The sequence below is a fragment of the Carica papaya genome, chromosome 8 (assembly GCF_054855325.1).
Source record: "Carica papaya isolate Zhongbai chromosome 8, ASM5485532v1, whole genome shotgun sequence".
Classification (NCBI taxonomy): domain Eukaryota; kingdom Viridiplantae; phylum Streptophyta; class Magnoliopsida; order Brassicales; family Caricaceae; genus Carica; species Carica papaya.
In genome coordinates, this window is record NC_142316.1 from 33,978,550 (window position 1) to 33,999,549 (window position 21,000).

General features: G+C 33.8%; 4 protein-coding genes across 11 annotated transcripts; 2 read left to right on the top strand and 2 right to left on the bottom strand.

Annotated features, from left to right (window-relative positions):
• Positions 1 to 919: 919 nt before the first annotated feature.
• LOC110806400 (NADH dehydrogenase ubiquinone 1 beta subcomplex subunit) lies at positions 920 to 3,493 on the bottom strand. Of its 3 annotated transcripts, none has more exons than XR_002538265.2 (4): positions 3,314 to 3,493; positions 1,912 to 1,957; positions 1,662 to 1,811; positions 920 to 1,161 (listed from the first exon to the last, which is right to left on the bottom strand). XR_002538265.2 is itself a non-coding variant. In XM_022031239.2 (4 exons), exons 1-3 carry the CDS (start codon positions 3,418 to 3,420, stop codon positions 1,749 to 1,751), a joined length of 216 nt encoding a protein of 71 aa, XP_021886931.1. In that variant the 5' UTR covers positions 3,421 to 3,489; the 3' UTR covers positions 920 to 1,161. The 3 variants fall into 3 exon arrangements, 2 of the variants coding, with proteins under 2 accessions (XP_021886931.1, XP_021886930.1); XM_022031239.2 differs by having other exon boundaries at positions 1,749 to 1,811; positions 3,314 to 3,489; XM_022031238.2 differs by having other exon boundaries at positions 1,723 to 1,811; positions 3,314 to 3,488.
• Positions 3,494 to 3,958: 465 nt separating this feature from the next.
• LOC110806381 (SPX (SYG1/Pho81/XPR1) domain-containing protein / zinc finger (C3HC4-type RING finger) protein-like protein) lies at positions 3,959 to 12,609 on the bottom strand. 5 transcript variants are annotated; one of them, XM_088209332.1, is made up of 8 exons: positions 12,346 to 12,608; positions 11,706 to 11,958; positions 6,608 to 6,841; positions 5,819 to 6,067; positions 5,590 to 5,727; positions 4,486 to 4,544; positions 4,294 to 4,392; positions 3,959 to 4,145 (listed from the first exon to the last, which is right to left on the bottom strand). In XM_088209332.1, exons 2-8 carry the CDS (start codon positions 11,790 to 11,792, stop codon positions 4,127 to 4,129), a joined length of 885 nt encoding a protein of 294 aa, XP_088065458.1. In that variant the 5' UTR covers positions 11,793 to 11,958; positions 12,346 to 12,608; the 3' UTR covers positions 3,959 to 4,126. The 5 variants fall into 5 exon arrangements, with proteins under 5 accessions (XP_088065458.1, XP_088065455.1, XP_088065456.1 ...); XM_088209329.1 differs by having other exon boundaries at positions 6,608 to 6,852; XM_088209330.1 differs by having other exon boundaries at positions 6,608 to 6,852; positions 12,340 to 12,608.
• Positions 12,610 to 13,628: 1,019 nt separating this feature from the next.
• Positions 13,629 to 16,178, top strand: LOC110806399 (Sterile alpha motif (SAM) domain-containing protein). Of its 2 annotated transcripts, none has more exons than XM_022031237.2 (2): positions 13,629 to 13,785; positions 15,129 to 16,178. In XM_022031237.2, exon 2 carries the CDS (start codon positions 15,150 to 15,152, stop codon positions 15,939 to 15,941), a length of 792 nt encoding a protein of 263 aa, XP_021886929.1. In that variant the 5' UTR covers positions 13,629 to 13,785; positions 15,129 to 15,149; the 3' UTR covers positions 15,942 to 16,178. The 2 variants fall into 2 exon arrangements, with proteins under 2 accessions (XP_021886929.1, XP_021886928.1); XM_022031236.2 differs by having other exon boundaries at positions 13,639 to 14,001.
• Positions 16,179 to 17,049: 871 nt separating this feature from the next.
• Positions 17,050 to 20,565, top strand: ANT1 (aromatic and neutral transporter 1). The gene is made up of 3 exons (XM_022031206.2): positions 17,050 to 17,383; positions 17,869 to 18,516; positions 19,828 to 20,565. Exons 1-3 carry the CDS (start codon positions 17,144 to 17,146, stop codon positions 20,239 to 20,241), a joined length of 1,302 nt encoding a protein of 433 aa, XP_021886898.2. The 5' UTR covers positions 17,050 to 17,143; the 3' UTR covers positions 20,242 to 20,565.
• Positions 20,566 to 21,000: the final 435 nt, after the last annotated feature.

The window sequence follows — 21,000 nt, forward strand, 5'->3', positions numbered from 1 at the left end:
AAACTACTAAATTAGTGGTATTTGATAAATATATTTGTTTTTCATTATACTTCAATCTAATTTAATTAATTTCATATATGTCATGACAATTAAAACTCATTAAATTAGTTTAATAATATAAATAATAATTATTTATTTAAATATAAATATAAATATAATTATATTGATAAATAATTTTTTTTTCTTATTTTTTTATAACATTTACTATTATATATAATATATAGGGATAAATTAATAATTTAACTAAAAATACAACCATCCCATTCTATCATCCAAACAAAAATATGATATTAACATACATTAATATACCATCATTCAAACGTAAAAAATACTACCATTACGATCCTATATCATTGTCATTCAATTACTGATATTACTATATATTAATTAACCATCACCGAAATTTATCTAAGTAAAATCTTAATTACACAGTTATTTATACTTTTTTTAAATTATTAAGTATTATGAATTATATTTATACTGTAAATTTTAAAATTGCTATTAAATTATTGACTTAAAATATTTTTAATTAAAAATTATTTAATATTTAATAAAAATTAAATTATTTTTTAAAAACTACACATAATAGCTTTTACTTGTAAATATGTCAAAAGTAACTTTTTACTTTTGATAATGCAAATTCTTTTTTAGAAGAATAAAATCAGCATTCCAAATATTTTCAAACGTACAGCAAATTTTTAATTTTATTTTGCTCTGTCAAATTATTTTTATTATTTTAAAACAAATTTTTACTATTTACAATCAGACAAATAAATTTCATAAAACAAAGTTTACTTCAAAAACATAATCTAAACATATCTAATGATAACCTCCTCACAGTCACATGTCCCTGTTAGAACAAGAGATCTAAAATCAACACATTAAGTTGAGGCTTCATCAACCTACTAATACTATCACGAACCAAAAGATTTAGCTGTTTTCGCATAAGAAAAGAAAAGAATCTGTCGATGCACACTGCAAAACAGGTACATGCTTAAGAACTAAACACGCAAAAACAAAGTTCAAAGATAATCACATCGTGCCATTTACAATCTCTTGTTTTCGAAATAAACTTTATTGTTGAACATTAGAGATTAGCAACGAGTAACCACAGAAAAGAACCTTTTATGCTTATCTTCACAAATCCCACAATCAATCCTCCTGCAACCAGACCAACATGAACAAGTTAAATTTCACTTCAAATTACAAAATTATACCTAGCATTACAGCACAATACCAACAAGTATACAGTACAAAATGAAGATTATAATATATATATATTGGACATGATTATGAATACTGTTCAGGTTACAAAAATTGCAGTTAAAAGTTTTTTCCTGGTTACAGCACACATTTCTGTCCAATACCAAGCTTCTAACCTGCCAAATATAATACTGTATAATATTATGAGTAACTTGTATAAGACCTAAATGGGATTATGTGCTAAACAAACGCTATTGCAGATACAAATGTTAAAATAAAATTCAAGCATTAATCAGCAATGAGATGGAAGTATCGCTCACTCTCCCAAAAAATATAGTTTTTTTTCTCCATAGAGTGGGAGTTCAAAAAGGCATAAATCTGAGAAAGGGTTTTGAGCTTAAAACAGGAAAAACTTAAAGATATCCACAAGAATGCTCAACCCAATTTCTCTTATTTACCACAATGTTTATATGGTTGAGGTTTGGGCATTCGGCATTTAATTTACAGTAGAACTCGTACCCCAGTAGTGGAAGACAGAGATTCACCTAATGTTCATCTCCATGGCCATGGGAATGGTCACCATGGCCCTCCCAAGGATGTCGCCAACCCTAAAAGACAAAAAATGGAGGGAAAAAAAATTAAACAGCATATTACAAGCAAAGGATGCCTCTATGTCAGAAACAATACTAAAATGGAATGAAGCCTTACCAATACTACAGGAGCATCTTGTTTTGCCCTGTAGAAGACCCAAAACCTGAAACACCAAGGTTGACAGACAAACTCCACTGGGTTATATACAGGGAAATTAAAAATGGAATGGAAAAAGAAAAGCCTAATAAGCCATTTTTGAGTTCGGTATCATCATCATATCTAGTTCAGAAACAAAGTCAGAAACTTTTAGCATTATCAGCTTGATATTGCCTGTTAGCATTACCCACTCAGTAGATACATTCTTTATACCACCACTATCTATTGGGATGTTTAGCTCAGGTTAGTTTTTTCTTTTTTTGTCAAGATGACTTTATAGGCTTCCTTGCAAAACTTTATATTTTGTCATGTGTTCGATAATTAATGAAAAAGTTATAAGTTTGAAAACTTATAAGCTCTACAAACAAAAAGTTAGAAAGCTGATGTACTCTTTACCTTAGAGAGCTTCTTTCATGAAGAAAAAAAATACCGACCAAAAAGAAGGCCAAAATGACCCTTAACAACGTTAAAAAAATTTCTCTATACAATCTGTCATTTTCCTCTTTTAATGGTACTTCTTGCCATTTAAACTAAACTGACAGCTTATAAGTTACATCTTCATCAAAACATAAGTAAACTTTTATAGCTTATAAGCTTGTATTGCCCAACCATTTGAACAACTTCCATATAAAAAAATTATATTAGAATATATGATGTTGAGGTTATTAGCTCTGTAACTAATACGACTCCTAATTTTCAAGCTAAGCCCCTAAAAAGCTTATATCACGATTTATGTCTAATCCCTTGAACTTAAAGGCCATCAGAGAAAACATCTAATCAATAATCCCTCCATTGTTGAATGCCGTGTGTCTACACTTAATAGCTTAAAAGGTAAAGTAAGCCCCTAACAAGTTTTTATATTCACTTTTATCTCTAATTCCTGGAGCTTAAAAAGGCCATTACATAAATACCTAGTCAAATATACCCTCCATTGTTGAAACTTTTGTGTTGTTTGTGTGTGTATATATACACATTTCAAAAGATGAAAAAGTTCTCGAGCAATAAAGTTTTACTGCAGCCTCGACGTATTCATAAATCCCGTTTCTTTAGTCTATCATACAATAACCATAATCCAGATTCTTTGTGCAATCAGACCACACTCAATTATTCTGCAAACCATCTGCTATTTCTTATATATAAAATGCAAAACCTCCATTATATGCGCAAATTAACCTCACAAAAACCTAAGTTAGGACATCATGCTGATCAGAGAATAGCGAATGCAATGATTCAACAACGATGAGATCCAATTAGCTCGAAGCATCACAAAACTAGATATTAATACTGCAAATTGGAACAAATCCAAACAAGCGCAATCGTTTCAGATCGAAGACAAAGAAAGATGAGGAAGAGAAAAAGTCACCACATGACGGCGCACAGGCCCTTGCCAGTTACAACGTGCCATCGCTTCGGATGATGCATGGTGAATCCCTTGTAGGTCGTGCTACCTCCATGTCCTCCTCCCCCCATCTCTCCCTCTCTCTGATCAGAGGCTGAAGCTACGAAATGGTCGATGAACACAGCCCTGGTACGCTTCAAGGAGACGATTGTGAAGTTCTGTAGCACGTTTGGGCCGCATGATATACGGACTAGGCCCAAGTTCAGCTTAAGCAGTTGCTTGTGCTTATATATATATATATATATATATATATACCGGTTTTTAGTTAAATTTTATTTTTATCAGATTAAATATTGTTTCAAATAAATTTTACAATTTTTAATATTTTTTAATGCTGAAATAATCTAGAAATTTTTTTATATTTAAATTACAAATTATAATTATTTAATATGCTTTTAATAACTTGATTTTTTTTCATAATTAAACTTTCATTCCTTTTATAACTCTCAGCAAGTAAAATTATTACAATTTTTTTTTAAAAAAAGGGTTTTAATTTTTTAATTATTTAAAAAAGAAAAATAATTTTTCATTTATTTTTAATTTTCTTTATTTTATTATATTCAACTACCAAGGTAGTATTACAATTTCATATCCACAAATCTCAAAACAGACAAAAACTCCTTCTATCTAAAATTTATATCAAGAAACCATGTAAATTTTAAGTTACAGTCTTCCTATTCAAAATTCCCCCAACGACAAATATTTTTGTTCTACCACCTCCTACTTACATAACAATAATAATGCAACAAAAGAATTTCCCAACAGTCACTCTTGCATTCAAGTATTCCTGAACTTCCTGCAAGTTCAAGCAGCGGATTTAAACAATCTTTCTATTAATTTATAAGAAGATCTTCAAGCAGCAGATTCGATCAGAAAAGCCGCCGGCCTTCTTCCAAACTAATTAATTTCGATTGCCGTAATGAAAAGAATCGGATAATCAATACCCAATGGCATATTTGGTTTGCATATCCCAGAACATTTTGGATTGCCTCAAGATCTGCGTTCGTTCCGCAATCATCCGCTCCTTCCAATATTCTTTGCACCTGGAAAATTTGTGTCAAAAACTGAGAATTTTCATGACAGAAAAAGAGGGAGAGGGAAGGGGGGAGGATGTTAAGTTTCCCCGAACTCTTCACCTTCCTTTCAACAGTAAATCTAGCTCAAGCATGTGCACTGCGTTAAGATATACTCCAGCCTGCATATGACAGGAAAGAAACTTAAAATTATATGTTATTTAAAAACTAGAGATGATGATATTTATTTATTTTTACACACTAGAAATAGGACTCATAACTCATATAAGGGTAACAATACCAACTGATGTTATTTAAAAACTAAAAGTTTTTATCTCTCTTAAAGTTCCAAATTAAAAGAACAACACGGTTCAATTAAGGTTTCAAAAGACGAAAGCCTTCAAAAAGAGGTGAAATGAAGATTTAAGTATCAAAGTCCACTTCATAGAAGCAAGACTTAGTGCTAACTGGAATGAAATTATCCAGTAAGGAATAGAAACATTCCACAATCTGATATTGTATTTCTGACCATTCGAACTAACATGAACTTAATGAACAAACAGGAAAAAAATCCTCAATACGAGAATGACACCAGGAATAAGATATTAAGATTGAAGAACTAAAAAGGTAATACATGTCAATTCTGGCAGTGATACTAACTAATTCTCTGCTAAAAAGAAAAACGTATTTTCTTTCTCACATAAAGTGGTAAGAAAGACAAACTAGTATGAGTAAGCGCATGACTGCTTCTAAGACTCGAAAAGAAGGTTATGGTCAGACCTAATATATCCTCGGGCAGCTACATAAGGCAACAAGCTTGCTGCTGCTGCTGCTAGAAATAAAATCATAACAATTATTTACAGACATGCATGGTCAACAAATGTATCACCAGAAATAAACAATAAGTGAAACAATCCCCAGCTTTTATCTGTTTCAATAAGATAGATTTCCATCCTTCACGACTTTCATAGCCTTCATACTAGCAAAACTAATTTTGAGATAACAGGTTTATGAATCTCAACATGCTGAAGGTACTTTGTGGTCAAGAAGAGATTGACTGTTGTCTTCAGTAATTGGATAACAATTAATGTAGGAACAAACTGGAACGTCCTAGCAAAAACAGCATGTTATTCCCTAACAAATTTAAATGCTATAGGAGAAACATACAAACATGCATTTGCATCTCAAATACTTTTCCAAAATTTTTCCAGTTGAAAAAATACAAACCTCTCTACAGATCGGACACTTTGAATCAGGCCTTGCAGCTTTAAGCCCTTGAAATATCATCACAGATGCAGCTGAGCACGCGCATGATTTGCAGAAGAGATGGCCGCAGTTAAGAGCATATGGATTAAAAACAAGTTCCTGCAAGATCGTGCACAAAAGACAAAGTAAAACCCCACATCTAAAATGATACAGCATCTTTATCATTGGAAAATATTGTGTCAAATCCTACCAAGCAGATGGCACAAGTGAGATCATATTCTAGCTCAAAAGAGCTTGAAAGGAACAGCTTCATCACAGGTCGTGCAGCATTAAGATCAACTGAAAAATTACCAGAAGACTCACTGAACTCTCCAACATCAAGTCCATCAAAATTTAAATAAAATGCCCCCAGTTCTATTAGCCACGGGGACTGCAGTAACTCTATATGTTCTGCCTGCATCTTAGACTTGAAATTTCTCCCATTCACAGAACTATGAACCTGAAAGAATTTTTAGAATAAGAATCCCGCATAGAAAGTAGAGATGGCAATGGGCAAATAAATGTTACCTGCCCTCTTCTACCCAAGATAGAGTAAGCAAATGAGACAAAAATGTGGGCGGTAGGACAGAGATAGATAAAAACTCTTTACCAGCCTGATAGTGGGATAGGTATGAAGGAGACACCCTGTCCGCCCCATACATCATTTATCTTGTTTTCTACTATTTCGAATGTATAAAAATTACAATATTTTTAATATTTCTTGATGTTTTTGTTAACTTTATCATCTTACATCAAATATATTTAAATTACTCTTGTAGATAATTTATATATTTAAATGAAAACTATGACTTAATTTAGATAAGGTGGGCAGATGGGCAGGGTGGGAAGATGTTTCTACTTGCCCTGAGAATGGGGTGGAGTGAATGTTGGGGTGAGGGAGGGTGGTGGTAAGGGAGGGGGGGAACCTGTCTCTCGCCCCATATCTGCCCCACCCCTAATGGAGAGTAACCAATGAAACCAGCAGAAATAAAATGCAAACCTTATCGTATTTCTTCAGGATTTTACGAATAGCAAGTGCATTCATCGTTATATACTCTATCAACATCCGACCTTCTTGTACCATCACTTGTTGATCGTTTACAAAGCACTGACGTAGACGCAACACATATCTTTGGATTCCAGTAGCAACATGAAGATGGAGAAGATGTCTGACTCTGGTACTGAAGCATCCAGCTATATCTGAAGCTTCCTTCATCAACTCAGTGAAGAACATCTGATCACATACTACAAAATGGATGTTACTGTTACACAAAGAGATGAACTTTAAGATATCAAAATCTTACTTTAATGTAAACCAAAATAATAGGTAAAACATTTATTTAACCCGGAATTCTTATTTTTTTAACTATTATGTTATTGTCTTAAAAAAAGGTGTTGGAGAAGGCTAAGTTAACTTAGGGAGAAACAACAGATTTGGCAGCATATCATTTTACAAGTTAGTTTTGTGCTTACTCATACATAGGGGTGGAAATATAACTTAACCTCTAATTCCACTGTTGTTGAAAAAGTCGACCAACATTATCTTTCTTGATCAGTCAATTACCGTATTGAAAACCTAACTAATAAAGTCAATGAAATAAGATTTGACTGGCCTTTAAACTGAATTTGAAAATGAATAGTAGAATTTACTTTAGAATTGCCGCAGCAATATATCCTCATAACTGAAAAATATCGAACTTATTAAAAAAGAACTTCCATCCTGACCTATGTGCTACGATCCCCTCAGAATCTTATCTAAGAGGCTAACAGCAAATGAAATTTGCCTTCTCTAGCCATAACTACTCTAGTACTATGTACTTATTAACGGGAATGGGTAAAAAGAAAGAGAAGCATGGGAAAAAGGATCATCTATCCCCTTGTGAATAAAAGTTTTGAGAGAGAGACAAACAGAGAGAAAGACAGGAAAGATAGGGATGGCGGACATCCCTTACTTTACCTTAAATATCTATTTTTCCCAATCTCTCAAATTGAAAGAGAAAGAAAGACAAATAAAAGAGTTGAAAAAATTTTAGTGATAGATTATATGTTTTATCTCTGTCTGCCTTCTCAGGTGTAACTGAAATGACTCACTGAATATATCATTTTCTTACCAAATGAAAGCTTACCAATGATCCCCCCATTTCTTTTCTTTTTAAGTTATCAGGTAGTGTTTCCTTTTATTCCTTTTGTTCCTTTTGAAAATATCTACGTATATGTTATTTTCCTTCATTCCCTTCAATTTTTTAATAATTTTTATCCAAAAATAAGATAAACAGAACCAAGCAAAATGGAGAAATTATTCTATGAGAAGAATACATGACAATATGGTATCAGGTAATAGCTCGACAGGTACAAGAGTTAACTAATAAAATTCATACAGTGAAATTTTTGTAAGTTATTAATGAAAATAAGATAACTTATTAGTATATACTTGTTATATAAGATAATTCTTTAACCAAAATGAGGCTTTTCCCACTCATTGTCTGATAGACAGGTAGAGTTCCCCATCCACTAGGTGGAAAGTAACTATTCTCAGTTTCCATCACCGCAGGAATTGGAGTCCTCAGCAAACAACTAATTTTTGAAAACCTATATCTAATATTTTAAAATATAATCAAAATAGTAGAATAATAAAAATAAGTCTCATAATTCTTAAAACCATAACAACAGAAACAAGTAATTTGAAATACCATCCAAGAGGGTAAAACATGTATTATAGATAGATCAAACATCTCTGCTGAAAATTCCAATTTCTATGAAGACTCAAAATTAAGTATTCAATACCTAAAGCATACAATAAGACAAAGGTTTAAATATTAAGTGAAAAGAGAGCACCAACTCTCTCTCTCTATTTGGATTTTTCTTCCCTTCTCTAGATTCCTCTCTTCTCCCTCTTTCTAGATCTTTCCTTGTTTCTCTTCATAGACTCACTGGGTCAGCAAAGTCATATACAAATATGTGTAGCCCCTTCCCATTTTAAATTCAAACAAGCAAGCAACAAGATAAGCCAGCAAGAGGCAATAAAACTATAAAAAAGAAGGGTGTGCTTGTGATAGTGTGGAGTCTCTAAGAAATTAAGACTGTGCTTAACGTGTGTGTTTGTATATTTGTTCCATGTGCTTTCAATAAATAGTCATGGTGGTGCTTTTATCAATTTCTTTCAAGCAGTGCCACCAAATTTCTACAAGGGGTACAAAAGCAAGGTTCTCAGAAATCAGTATTAAAATAAGTGGCCCAAGACCATGTACGAGATGGCGTCAATAAGCAGTCTGGAACTCGGACGCTAGTTGGTTCCACACCAGACTTACTTGGTGAAATTTCAAGCAAATAACCAAGTCGGATAGGCATAACTACATAATAACAATTATAGCACATGCAGTGTTTGTATGCAGTTTTTCTTGCTTGGTTGCAAGATCTATGGAGATTTGTTGGTGACCTTTAAACAACAACCTAGACAAAGAAGAGTAATCTTAAGAGATGGAAGATCAAGGTTGACAAAGCTATGTACGTGCTATCAATAGCAACAAAAGATGAGTTATTACAAAACACCAAGGATGCTGAGACTTCGAGAAAAGCATGGAACAAGGTTGCTGAAATATTTGCTCGGCTAATGACTCAGAAGCTGCAGCAGCTTGAGAACAAGTTGCTATCAGTCTCACAGCAAGATATGACAATAAGTAAATATTTTAATAAAGTTAAATGTTTATGTCAAGAAATTGAGAAATTGAATTATCAAACTCCAATTTTTGAGACCTGAATGACATGTATTATAGTCAATGGATCACACCCATAATATAATGGGCTCATTATGGCAACTCTTGGATGGGTAAAAGAGCAAAAGCTTAAATAAATTAGAAAATATATTAACCAACCAAGAGGCTTTAGACAAGCAAATATCTAAATATTTGTCAAAGGTGAAGAAGATTTTCAGTGAAAAGAAAGGTGATGGAAGAATTCAAGCAGCTGCAAGAATGAGAAATCAAGGAAATTCTAGTAAATCCACACGCATAGCAGAAAAGACAACAAGGTAAAAGCAGTAGCTTAATACTAAGCAGGGTTGAGAAGTAAAGCGTACCATCAGGAGAATAATCAGTGTTGTAATTGTAGTAAAAGAGGTATTACGCCCAATACTGCAGGTATAAAAAAGTAGGGAACAGTGTGGCATCCACAAATCCCTAAGATTGGAAGTAAAGAAGAATGTGACGAAAAGCATCCTATGCCCTTGAAGAATCATTGACAAATGATGTCAGTGAAAGATAATTTAAAGAGCTTGCACTTGCAGTCTCCTCCGTAGTTGAGTCCAAAGAAGCACAGACATTTCTTATTAGTGATAAATTAATTAATTATAATGATGGTTGGATATTAGGCTCTGGATGCTCTCAAGAGACAAAGAAAAACAACCGAGCATGTCGAATTTTTCAAGGAAAGTGAATTCTTACAATGCCAACTCCACAAAGTTTCCAGTCACTCACATGGTAAAATGGTATTAGTGCCCGATTTAGCCAACAACAAATGCAGCTGGAAAAAGTTTTTCATGTACGCGGGAATAAAAAAGAATTTAATATCAGTATCCAACTAACATTCTCGGGTAACTGTGTAGTATTCAAACCCAACAGCGTGAAAGTATATAGTAAACCAATCATGGAATGAACAAGATTAGAGCCTTTCTATGTAATATTAGCACAAAAAGCTTATGTAGACAAGACTAGGAGAAATGAGATGGTTTGATTTATCCAGGCATGCCTGGGCCATGTGAGCTATCAAAAGCTAAGGGCATCTGAGCGATCAAAAGCCAAGTAACACAACACGTTCAACTACAGGTTATGTATTCAAGCTTGGATCATGAGGTACCGCTTGATGCAGCCAAAGACATCCAATAGTTTTGCTGCCAAGTACAGATGCAGAATAAAGAGCAACAGTTACTGCAGCTCAAGAATCTACTTAGTTGATACAACTTGTGTAGATCTTAATCAGCCAATTAATTACTCAGTACAGCTAAATTGTGATGACCAATCAACTATACGGCTGGCAGAAAATAAAATACTTTATGCGAGAATATAAACATGTAGAAAGTACACCATCATCTTGTGAAGGGGAAAGTAGTACTAGGAATCAAGATAAAACATATTAGGACCCAAGAAGAGGCAGCAAACACTCTTACTAAGAGCCTTAGTAGCATAAAATTTGAATAGTTCTTAAACCAACTTGGTGTGATAAACAAGCAACTAATAGGAGACCAGCCATTGAGGACGAGTGAAAAGAGCATGGATTCTCTCTGTTTTCTCGTCCATCGTCTAGATTATTTGTTTCTCTCTCTTTCTAGATCTCTTCTTGTTAGCAGTTTCTCTTCAACCCACTCATTGAGTTAGCAAAGTTGTGTATAAATATGGGCAGCCTCTTCTCATTCTAAATATAAGAAAGCAAACACCAAGATATGGCAGCAAGTGGCAGCAATATAATAAAGGAGAAGTGTGTGCTTGTGATAATTTGAAGCTTCTAAGAAATTAACGTGTGTGCTTAGCTCAAGGTGTGTGTTTGTACATTTGTTTTGCTTGTGATAATTTGAAGTCTCTAAGAAATTAACATGTGTGCTTAGCTTAAGGTGTGTGTTTGTATATTTGTTTCATGTGTTTCTGCTAAATTTTTATAGAGATGTAGTATAACCAATTTTCTGAATTAAGCATGTATCTGGAATTAATAAGAGATAAGGATAACACGAGACTTTTAAGTACAATCAGAAGCTCCATTCCAGGATCCTACTCCCATCCCCATCCCAGTAGCACTGGAAAAAGAAACAATTAAAGGGATCGCTTGTCTGTCCCTTTTTACATCTAGTAGAATGTAAAAAGGGGAAAGATTCAGTCCACTTGGATCAAGCGGTTCCCCTGAACCAGTTCCCAGATGAAATACCATTCACGGCACCAACCTGTTAATTCCAATTATCAGCTTGGAATCATACTTCATACTTCCATTGCCTTTACCTCATTGACATCATCATGAGTTCTTCAATACGTATTTACATAAACACTATAATAATCATTAAAAACAGAGGAAGCAAAAATGTATATATATGATAACTCTATAAGAGAAAACCTTACATGGGCAAGATTGGCATTGACATATTGCGGATACTGAATGGTGATCCTCCTTGTCTCCTCTTCCTTCTCCGGATTGGCCACGGTCATGCAATGATTTGCATCTCCTACAGCTCTTCAATACTTTCTTAAGCCTTTTGTACTCAACATGAGAGCACTTGTCCAAGAAACACTCTTGCTCATGCTCTCTATGTAGGTACTCCTTGAATGCCTCTCCAAATTTCATCCTCTCTCCTTTTTCTCTCAAGCTAAAACCCTAATTTCAGTTTAAACAGACAAGGGAAGTGAGGAAAAAAAGAAAAGAAGAAACTTCAAAACCAAATGCAACAAGCAAAACTACCTTAACCAAGAAGAAAAACAGCGAAATCTCAGAGAACCCATAAATTAAATATGCAAAATATTATTTTCTATAAGTAGAGATAGATTAAACAAGAGAAAAACACTCAACCAAAGAGTGAAATCATATAAACGCGTAAATTAATTTTGAAAGAAGACAGAGAGTTTCCATAATAAGAAGGCCAATAAAACTTGACGCAAAACCCAAAAACCTCATTTAATCTCTTTTTCTTTCTTTTCCCGACTGTATTACACGAACTTGCCAGCTAATTAAAGAAGCTCCTTCGATATTCTAGCTTACACTTACTCGACAATGGCAGCTTCTCGTGTCACCCAAAAAAAAAAATCCGAACAAGAGGAAAACTCTTTATACTATCAATAACCAGAAGGAATAACAGCGAAAAGAGCAAGGCAGAGAAGTCTAAATTTGAAACTTGTTGAATTGATTATCTGTAATTCCGCGAGATGAAAACCACAAGCCCCAGAGAGAGAGAGAGAGAGTAACGGTGTAGGGGCTGGTTTCTCAATTCAAACAGCACTATAAAAACGTAACCCCGCGAATCCCTCGGGATCATCGTGAGAGCAATTAGAAAGGTCGAGTGACGCACTTTATGTCGCACGATTTGCACGTGTGCACGCGGCATTAAGCTGGGATTCCCTGCTATCGGGTCCATCCAACTACTTATTTTATCTAGGTGACACAAAAATTTTTTTAAAATAAAATCAATTGTAAATCAAATTTAAAAGAGATAATACATTAAATTTTTTTTTAATTCAAATTGGTGTTTGCACTCTTGTTTAGTTAAAAAATAATTAAAATTTTTAAACTTTATTTAGATTCATATTATTAATACGTATTTAATATTATTAAATAAATATTTACATAATAAATAAAATATCAATACATACATCATATTTTTAAAAAATTATTAACGTGATAACTATAAGACTATTATTCTATTATTGTATTAGTAATTATTATTATTATTATTATTATTTTATTTTTATTTTTAAATAATTATAAATTTATAAAAAAATTATCATCATCAAAATAGCTAGAATATGTTTCTCCCTTTTAATTTTTGTTTAAATACCATTATATAATTTAATGATACTTAAAATAACATGTTACATAATCTAATAATAACGTAATAAATCACATAATTATCACATTAATAATATTTTTAAAATTAATTATTTATATAAATACGTTTTACGTTATATTAATATGTATCTAATATTATTAAATATGTTATATTAATAAAAATTTAGTCAAACAAATTTTTAAAATATACATTTTATTTAAATTCAAAAATAGTGTATAAAGTAATTTGAATTTTTTGATGTATTGTCGAAAAAAAAATTTAAAAAAATTATTATGGTTGATATTTTTCTCTAATATCTATCACAATTTACATAAATTATAAGTTATTGAAAAACATATATAAAAGATTAATATTGTTTGTCCAAAATTTTATAATTATATAGAAAATACAAAATAAGATAATTGTATAGATTTAAAAATTAAGTATGACAAATAATTTAATGATTAAATATTAGTTTATAATCAAATGAGTATTAAAGTAGTAGGGAAAATAATTTTTATTTCTATCGGGTCTTGCGGCCTTCTCGTTCTGATAATCGGTTTATGCTCAAATCAACCAAGTCATTTTCATTTTCCCTAACGCTGTGATTTCTCTGCAAAGACGACAATAGTTCACGCTTTGCCCTCCTGAGCTTGTCTAAGGTAACTTGTTTGGATCCTGTATGGTTTTTCCCTTCGCTAATTTTGTTCGAGGAATCAGAGAGGAAGTTCACAAATCACGATTTTTCACTTTAATTTTCTCGGCCGCCAAACAACAAAACACTCTTTTCATCTTGTGGAATACCTAGTTCATGGGAGTTGTCAACAGTGAGGAAAAATGTAGTTTGCAGTGGATGCTGATTGTCAGTGGGTGTTTTGGTATGTTAAGAGGTGTATTAGGACCAAATTTCTCTGTGATTCTTCATGATTTGAATTTTTCGAATTCTAGTTATTTTCTGCCTCATATCTTATGTGGTAATCTTTGGGATTTGCTTGAAAATAACATGTTTGGAACAAATGAATTTCATGGGAAATTTTTTGTTAAATTTTGGAAAGTATTGTTTTAGTTTCATTAAGAATTCTTTTGGAAGTCAATTTACATTGTTTGATAAGAATTTTTCATTGTATTGTAGTTAAACTAACTTCGAAATTCTTGAAATAATTCCACAAAAATGGGTTGATTTCTGTCAGTTGCTCGTTTGGGGAGGTTTTTTTAGCCCCTTCGTGTGTTATTGAGAATGGGTTTAATGCTGTCTTTGAGTTGTGATCTGTTAAAGCCAACTACTTGAATCAACTATATTTTGATCCAAACTGAACAGGGTTGATTGCTTTATGGAGTTTATGCCAAGCCCGTGTGGCTGATCGATAAGTTTATGAACATACCAGGACGTTCCAATTTTCCTAGTTAAGATATTTGATAAAAGAAATCTTGCAGCGAGATCAGTACTTTGCAATTCCAATAATTTGACGTGTTTTATATACGTGGCAGGTTGTTTCATGTGTTCTGAAGTTTATGCTGCCATTTGGTGTACTCGATTTAAATACTTCTGTTATCTTTCTTTACGTGATTCAGATTTAAAGTCAGTATTCTAACTGGATGGCTACATTTTTAAGAAGTTTCTGTATAAATGTTTGAATCATTAGATGTGTATGCATGCTCGAGTAATCGAGCCATTGTCCACAGAAAATAATTCAGTTAATATTGTCTTCAAGCTGCTCATTTCCGTAGAGTTACTTAAGTTCTCTATAGTCCTCCGCGTAATGGAGTTAACTTTGTTTCTAGGGTCCTGGTTGATAATGCTAAGTTTTCTCTTGCAAACAGTATGATCTCAATTGTTAGATGCAGTTAACCCGTTTTGTGTTCCATAAAACTGTTGTTTTGGTCTTTATCTTGCTCGTAGTCGTCAGAAACGTGCTCGTTACTTTTGACAAACTTGGGATTATCTATCTCTTTGCTCATGATCAGATTAAATTCTCACTTAAAATGCTGACCTACTGCCTTTTAGGTCAAGCATATCTTACATCTAATGGTAAAACCAAAGCAGCAGCAGCAACTTGCAGGAAGGTCTGCAAAGAAGAAGAAGACTCGAAGTTCTCATGTAGACTCCTTCAAGTCCAAGACTATCCGAGGTCTGCGTGGAGAAGGGGACTGGGTTATAGTTAAGAAGCAGAGAGTCACCATTCTGGTGCCTCCAGTACCTACAGCTAAAAATTCCATTATGCCAAAGCCTGCATCAAGTCAGTTGCAAGCTGTGCCCACGGAGAAGCCTGACTCTTTACCACTTTTTCCTGTCGAGACATGCCTCAGGATGCCTTCAGTCAACGAACGAGAGAATTGTACTCTTCCTGCACCGACAAAAGGCTTTCAAATTGCTAAAAAGTCTCCTGTGGAGCGCATCCCAGCAATGCCAAACCCACCAAGTCTGGATTTTAAGATGGCATCAGAAAATCAAGACTGTTTTGGTACTTCAAAGTCACAGAGGATTCTCGGAGTATCCAATACCTCAAGAACCATAAAGCGGCCAAAGTTGGATGGCCCAAGCCTTGTGGGTGGGAACATGTTACCACACCAGAGGCTGAGAGCATCACATCTCGAGAAGAAGCTTCAGAGAGCTGGTGGGTTGAGCCAGTGGCTAGCATCACTTGGTCTAGGACACTTTGAGAGTATTTTTCAGAGGAAGAGCATCACTAAATTTCAGTTGTTGAATTTGACCATGAACAAGCTCAGAGAAATGGGTGCCTTTGCAGTTGGGCCTCGGAGGAAACTGATACACGCCATCGATTGTGTTTGCCAGCCGTATTGTTTTGAGGCTTCGTAAATATTCTTCAAAATCCGAGTTTGGGAAACTGAATGGGAAAATTGAAGAATGCGATAGAATACTGGAAACCCCGTCGTGTAGATTAAGTTGTTTTATGTCATTTTGCCTAGAGGTGAAATGCCATGGTGATTTACCAGTAATGGGGATTATACTGAAGTGAAAAATAGCCAGGCTGCATAATTTATTAGTTTGCCATAATTTTATATTTCCGAGAAATTACAGTTTTATTACATATGATTCGATTATAGCTATAATTAAAATTATACGTTTTTATGCGATTTGGTTAATCACGTAATATTTAAACTGGTCAAAGTTTAAAAAAATCAGACTGAATCCATAGATCTTCTCTCTGCAACTTCTCCATCTCCATTTCCTTCCTCCATGTTTCACACCTTCACAACACAGAGAAATAGGAGATCCTGACGACTATAGACCTAAGCTGGGTGACACCAAGACCTGCTGTAAACTGACTGCCCCTTGTATTTCCCACCTCCTACACTAGGTTCTCTTTGTTGCCTTCCCTCTATCTCTGTCTCCATCTTCCTTAACGGTTGCTTTCTTCGGCTACAACACATATATATTCTACAAATTGGCGTCTCCCTAGACGGGTACCTTCAATTGCAAACCGCAACGAGGCACCAGTGGTACTCAGACAAAGCAGAAAGGACAGTGTTTGTTGATAAGCATTGGACGCACAGTTTAAGTTTTAAATATTTTATTTTCTTTTAACCTAAACAAATTTTTAATTAAACCAGTTTAAGTGAAATTGATAGATAATAACGTATTCGGAGGTAATTAACTTAAATTCACGTGACACATTAAAAAATAAATACATTTTTAGCATAAGTAAATTAAAAAGGATAAAAATATAACTTGCAGCGATTATTTTCGTATTATAATTTTTTTAAACGATGGGCTGATGTAATAAAAAAAAAATTATTATTATTATTATTATTATTATTGTTATATTAAAAGGCTATAAATCCTTGACGAGTAGGAGTGCGCCAGGTGGCACAATAAGTAGACATCCAGCAGATCTGAGCTTCTTTTAAACTAACAAAATATTAGATGACGTAGAATCTACTTGAAAAATAAAATAATAAATATTTAAGAAAAATATGGAGGAAATTTTAAAGTTGCCCAAACGGTGAGAGTTCGGGTTGAAGACAAAGAGAGCAAATTAAGGGCCGAGTAAAGCAGCCATGGAAAGAAAAGACGTAGAAACTAATCTGATTCCACTCGTCAAACGACAGCCGTCAAGTACTGCTGCAGCAGGAACAAGGACTGCAACGACGCTTCAAACGCTCGGCAATATCATAGTCTCGATTGTTGGAACTGGAATTTTAGGCCTCCCGTTCGCCTTCCGTATCGCCGGCTGGCTCGCTGGAGCTCTCGGCGTTGCTATTGCCGGCGTTGCCACGTTTTATTGCATGCTTCTCCTTGTTAGTTCTCTCTCTCTCGCTTCGTGTTTTTTTTTTCTTTTCGGTTACTTGGGGAAGAAAGGCAATGCAACTTTGAACTTTGATTCTTAGTATGCATGTTTCGCCTTTTTGCAGTTTTCTTCTACTAGTTAGACGAAAGCAATATGAGGTTTAGACTTTTGTTCGTTTCTAGAGAAAGCTCTTGTTTAGGTCAGGGGGTTCTAAATACCGTTGTCCACGAAGTAGTTTACTGAGTTTAGAATAAATGATAAAAGAAAGTTATGTATGTACTTTAGATATATGCGGTGTTTTCACTCTCATTTTCTTAATTTAGGAAAATGATAAAGAATATATATGTTTTCATTCAGAAAAGTTCTCACGCTAAAGAGGCCTCACTTTTCCTGTGGGATTTCTTATTCTTTTTCTAATTACTGGATGTCTATTACTTTTGTTAATTTTTTTTAATTGATATGGAAGAGTTTGTTTGCTTTTTTCATGGAGTTCAGATTGAGTGCAAGGAGAAGATAGAATCAGAAGAAGAATCTCAAGAAACAAAAACATATGGAGACTTGGGTTACAAGTGTTTAGGACTAACAGGTCGCTACCTAACGGAAGCCCTTATTTTCTTGTCACAATGTGGAGGAGCAGTAGCATACTTAGTTTTCATTGGCCAAAATTTGTCATCTATATACTCAGGTCATGGCTTCAGTTTTGTCACTTACATTTTGCTATTGGTCCCAATTCAGATTGCATTGTCATGGATCAAGTCTTTATCGTCGCTAGCTCCTTTTAGTATCTTTGCGGATATATGCAATGTGTTGGCCATGTGTTTTGTATTGAAAGATGATATAGAGCAAGCCTTAGGAGGTGAATTTTCCTTTAGTGATAGGAAGGCTTTCACTTCTAGCATTGGAGGATTGCCATTTGCTGGAGGGATGGCCGTTTTTTGCTTTGAGGGCTTTGGAATGACTCTGTCACTAGAGAATTCCATGAGGGAAAAAGGGGGTTTCCCTAAATTGCTTGCTAAGGCGTTTGCAGGGATCACCTTTGTATATGTTCTGTTTGGTTTTTCCGGATACATGGCTTATGGTGATCAAACAAAAGATATCATCACACTTAATCTTCCCAAGAATTGGTCCGCAATCGCAGTCCAGGTAAATGACCACTTGATTGTTTATGTTTCTTCTGTTGTCTTGTTTTACAATCTGTGTGGTTCACTTTGCTTGGTTGCTTGTTTGTTTCTCTATTCTTAGTTAATTTGCAAGTGCATTGACATTTGCTTTTGGATTGTGTCCTTTCCATCACTCATATTTGGTTGAAACTTATTAGATTATGTTTTTAAAAAATCATTATTTTTAAAAAAACCATTTGGAAATACTCAAATTAGTTTCAACAAGACAGGTGGAAATTCTTTTAGAAGATGATCAAGACAAACTTAGAAGAATGTATCTGAATTTTATTAATTTTGATATATTTATCTGGAATTTATTATTCCAGATCCACTTAAAATTCCTTATTAGCTCACTTTTTATTATTTTAAATCGAATTTTTATATTTTCTCAGTTAAATTATGTGAATATTTCTAAATAAACTGCAAAAAATTTATTTTTTTGGTTCCAAATGCAGCTGTAGATTTTGCACTTGTCCCTTAAAATGTGCCGTCTTTTCTCAGATTTCTTTTAGTCTTTTAGATATTGAGATGCACAAAATGAAAATTTAAGAACATGTTCACATTATCTAAGATTCTCATTTTTCCCTGAATGTGGAGCAGGACATATAAACTGGGACCAGTTTGTCATCAGATTTGCATCTTTTTCTTGATCTAGAAGTCATGGATTCCTTTTCATGCAATTGCAATAAGATATTATTAAGAAATGTTTTGCTATCTGTCTACTTTGTCCTTATTTCTTATTCTATTACTATACTTGGAACATAAAAGTATGGTGGCTGCTTGGCAGAATCTCGTTAAGAAGCATATTTAATTAATATAAAATTGGAGAATACATTCATTTTCATTATTTACATTTTTTATAGCACAGTTGGTTTTGATACAATATCATTATGTGGAAGTTTTCTTTGTTATAGACAGAAGAGCTTATGTGTGTGTGTGTAGTTTTTGTGTATAAACCCTCAAGGATTCTTAATCATTCCAAGTTGTCTTTCTGGTAGGGTGTAAGTTTAATGGCATATGCTTATGATTCACTGTTCAATTATGATAACTAACAAGCAATAGCAAGTCTGGACTCTGATTGACTTAATTATGTACTTATGCTACTACTAAGGTTAAAAAAATCAGTAGACTTGATGTAAATGGTTAGTACCACTATAATGCAATCTGTTTTAGCTTCATTTCATGTACATGTTTGGCACCTCTGCATTCAATTGACAACTTTCTCTTACTTTCCATTGCTTCAATTTCCTGGAAACATAACAAAACCATGCTGAGTTTATGTTTGCTCAAACAGATTGGCTTGTGCTTGGGATTAATCTTTACCTTCCCAGTCATGGCACATCCTATTCATGAGATTGTGGAAGGCAAGTTGAAGAATAGCATGTGGTTTCAAAAGCTTTACTACAACGAAGATGGTCATGATGATATGATGACAAAATTTGGAAAGTTTGGAATAATTTTCAGTCGAGCAGTTATTGTAATGATGTTGGCAGGCTTGGCCTCGTTTGTCCCAGGATTTGGCATGTTTGCTTCTCTCGTAGGGAGCACTGTGTGTGCATTGATATCATTTGTCTTGCCAGCTTCGTTTCACCTCAAGCTAATGGGTCGATCACTGAATATCTGGCAGAGAGTGTTGGATGTTTTCATTTTATCCTGTGGATTGCTCTTTGCTGCTTATGGTACTTATAACACTATGGTTGGAGTTTGAAGAAACCTCCAATGCTTGGTTGGTTTCCACATATAAAATGCACGAAACATGCTCAACTTCCTTGGCTATCTATACCCAAGAATCCCATTATCTGCATTTGGAGAGGTAAGGAGTTTCAGTCAGCTATCCTCTGTCAATTTTGCTTGAAGCATTAGCTTCTGCCATATTTGCTTCTTGTTACACACTCTTCCTTTTTGTGTTGTACTTTAATCACGTACTTTCTTTTTCTTTCTTTATTTTCATTTTTTATAGAAACAAAAACCAGAAAGGGGTCTATATATATAAACATCTTCAAGTCAATCGGAGTTGACTTCGTTTTGAAAATCCAGTAGTCTATAACAAAAGTTGATTCTTTAGAATTGTTGGAAGGATGTGTTCTTTTCTTTTCTTTTCTTCTTTTTTGGAGGAGTAGATGGTTGTTCAATGTTTAAAGGAGTATGGCTTTTTAAGTTAATTTTAAAAGTAAAAGACAATTTAATACATATTTATAAAACTATTTTGGGTTCTTCCTAAAAAGAAATAAGTTTAGAATCAGTTCTTTATCATCTAAATCAGTCTAGAACTTGGATCTGGGTATTTTTCTAGATAGAGAAATTATTTTATGTAATACATACAAGTTGATCCAACCTATTTTACATCTATAACCGCATGTACATAACAGAGTCTTGGTTAGTCTCATGTACACACAGAGTTTTAGTTAATTTGTGCTCTATTCAGATAATTACTTTTTTGAGAAAAAAAAAAAAAAACATCTCAGAA

Coding starts and splice junctions, on each gene's coding strand:
- LOC110806381 (XM_088209329.1), bottom strand. CDS start 11,928: ATGAAATTTGGAGAGGCATTCAAGGAGTACCTACATAGAGAGCATGAG. Junction 6,853..11,705: donor TCAATGCCAATCTTGCCCAT/GTAAGGTTTTCT, acceptor TCCATTTTGTAG/TATGTGATCAGATGTTCTTC. Junction 4,393..4,485: donor GATTTACTGTTGAAAGGAAG/GTGAAGAGTTCG, acceptor CAAATTTTCCAG/GTGCAAAGAATATTGGAAGG.
- ANT1 (XM_022031206.2), top strand. CDS start 17,144: ATGGAAAGAAAAGACGTAGAAACTAATCTGATTCCACTCGTCAAACGA. Junction 17,384..17,868: donor TTTATTGCATGCTTCTCCTT/GTTAGTTCTCTC, acceptor CATGGAGTTCAG/ATTGAGTGCAAGGAGAAGAT. Junction 18,517..19,827: donor GGTCCGCAATCGCAGTCCAG/GTAAATGACCAC, acceptor TTGCTCAAACAG/ATTGGCTTGTGCTTGGGATT.
- LOC110806399 (XM_022031237.2), top strand. CDS start 15,150: ATGGTAAAACCAAAGCAGCAGCAGCAACTTGCAGGAAGGTCTGCAAAG.
- LOC110806400 (XM_022031239.2), bottom strand. CDS start 3,420: ATGGGGGGAGGAGGACATGGAGGTAGCACGACCTACAAGGGATTCACC. Junction 1,958..3,313: donor GGCCTGTGCGCCGTCATGTG/GTGACTTTTTCT, acceptor TTGGTGTTTCAG/GTTTTGGGTCTTCTACAGGG. Junction 1,812..1,911: donor AAGATGCTCCTGTAGTATTG/GTAAGGCTTCAT, acceptor TTTGTCTTTTAG/GGTTGGCGACATCCTTGGGA.